The sequence below is a fragment of the Sinocyclocheilus grahami genome, unplaced genomic scaffold (genome assembly GCF_001515645.1).
Source record: "Sinocyclocheilus grahami isolate Dianchi unplaced genomic scaffold, SAMN03320097.WGS_v1.1 scaffold1874.1, whole genome shotgun sequence".
NCBI lineage: Eukaryota > Metazoa > Chordata > Actinopteri > Cypriniformes > Cyprinidae > Sinocyclocheilus > Sinocyclocheilus grahami.
In genome coordinates, this window is record NW_015507053.1 from 76,211 (window position 1) to 78,073 (window position 1,863).

At 53.9% G+C, this 1,863-nt stretch overlaps 1 protein-coding gene across 1 annotated transcript in view; it reads right to left on the reverse strand.

The window, feature by feature from the left end:
- Nucleotides 1–540: 540 nt before the first annotated feature.
- LOC107573139 (F-box only protein 42-like) overlaps nt 541–1,863 on the reverse strand; it is a 19,960-nt gene continuing 18,637 nt past the window's right edge. The window contains exon 10 of the mRNA XM_016259584.1: nt 541–1,810. Within this exon, the coding sequence (XP_016115070.1) occupies nt 908–1,810 (903 nt within the window). The 3' untranslated portion in view covers nt 541–907. The remainder of the gene's footprint in view (nt 1,811–1,863) is intronic.

Consider the following 1,863-nt stretch of genomic DNA (forward strand, 5'->3'; position numbering starts at 1 on the left):
ACACACACTCACAAACACACTCATACACATATACACACACACACTCAAACACACACACAGACACATATACACACATACACACTCGCACTCTCACACACACACACCTCAGTTTTGATGTCTTTTGTACTTCTGATTTACATCTTTAACTTTTTGCACAATTCAGACTTCACATTTTGACCATTTAGATTTTTTTTCAGTTCTGACTTAACGTCTCGCAATTTTTATTTTTTTGTTGTTGCAATTTTCACTTTATATCTTGCAATTATAACTTTACACAATTCTGACTTACCGCAATTTATACTTTTTTCCCCGCAATTCAGACTCCACATTTTCACAATTTAGATTTTTAATCTAATGTCTTGCAATTATTACAGCTTTTAAATGTATAAACCTAAAATAAAACAATAATGAGGTTCAAATGTAGCATGTAGCAGAGCAGTGAGAGTTGAGGAGGTGTTTGAAGAGCAGGTCAGGTGACGTCGTAAATAACCGCAGCTTTATTCCGTTAGTCAAGATCATAAAAACACACGCAACATTATCTCAGAGAATTAAGACATGGAGAACTTTATTTCTGTTTACAGTCCACAGTCTCATCCCCTCAACAGCACAATCACTCACACACACGAGTTTAATGTAAACATTGCAGGCCGAAAGAGCGGTAAAAAAGGTCCATTTCATCAGTTCCTCCTTCAATCGTCTGTATCCTTCAGCGTTTCTGAGGGTGAGATGCGACAGAAACAATAAAACATTCCCTTCTAGAGTTCTCTCTCACAGAGCACATAGCAAAAACATCATCCGCTCGCTCAGAAACTGAAACCACAACTATGTTTGAGTGTCCTTTATATGTGTCGAGTTGTATTTTAAGGTAAGTTAGTGTAAGGGCAGCAGTCGTCTCCGTGTTCCTCCATTACCTCTTGGCGCGGACGAAGTACAAGGCGTTGGTTTTGGGGTAATATTTCACGTTCTGCTTTTTGTCCATCAAACCGCCGAAGATGATGAGCTCGCCGCGGCCCTGAACCACCGTGTGCAGGCTGGTCTCGGGCGGCCCGGTGACGGCGCTGGGCGCTCCGCCGCTCCCGTACGCCCGCCACGACACCACGCCGCCCGACTTGGCACGAGAAACGTCCAGCACGTACATCTGCATGGGCTTGCAGTTGAGCGACTGGTAGAGCGGCTTGCCCACGTTCAGGCTCTGCGGCGGGTGGTGGGCGAGGCGGCGGGCGATGGGCGGGATGGAGTGTGCGTCGGCGGCCTGCGGCGGGCTGGAGGAGGTGGGTGACGTGCCGGAGGACGCGCCCGGCTGGGACAGCGAGGAAGAGGACGGCAGCGAGGAGGAAGCTTTGACGGCCTCCAGACCGCGGCGCAGGGCGGCGGGAGAAACGGCACCCGGGGGGGTGTGCGGTGACCCGGCCTGCGGAGGCGTGTGCAGCCCGTTAGAAGCGGGTGGTTCGGCGGCGGGTGAGCCGTCCCAGCTGTACTCCGCCTGCGGGCGAGTGGGCGGAGACGCCGCCTGCACCGGGCTGGTGGAGGGCGAGGAGCCATTGAGCAGCGGTGGGCTGTCGGGGCCCCGCGAGGGCGAGGCTCGGGCCGACGCTCGGGGCCGCAGGGTCCCCCAGCGGCCGTTCACGCAGGGCGCCTCCTCAACCGCACCCAACACCACGCCCGCCGGAGACTGGGAGCGCAGCGAGGGCGGGTCCGGGCCCAGAGGGGCGGGTGTTGAGTTGATGGGGGAGGGCCGAGAGTTCATACTCGGGCTGAGAGGAGCTCGCCCCGACAGTGCCTGAGAGAAAACCACCACACACTGACCCACCTGAGAGAGAGAGAGAGAGAGAGAGAGAGAGAGAGAGGGAGAGAGAGAGCGAG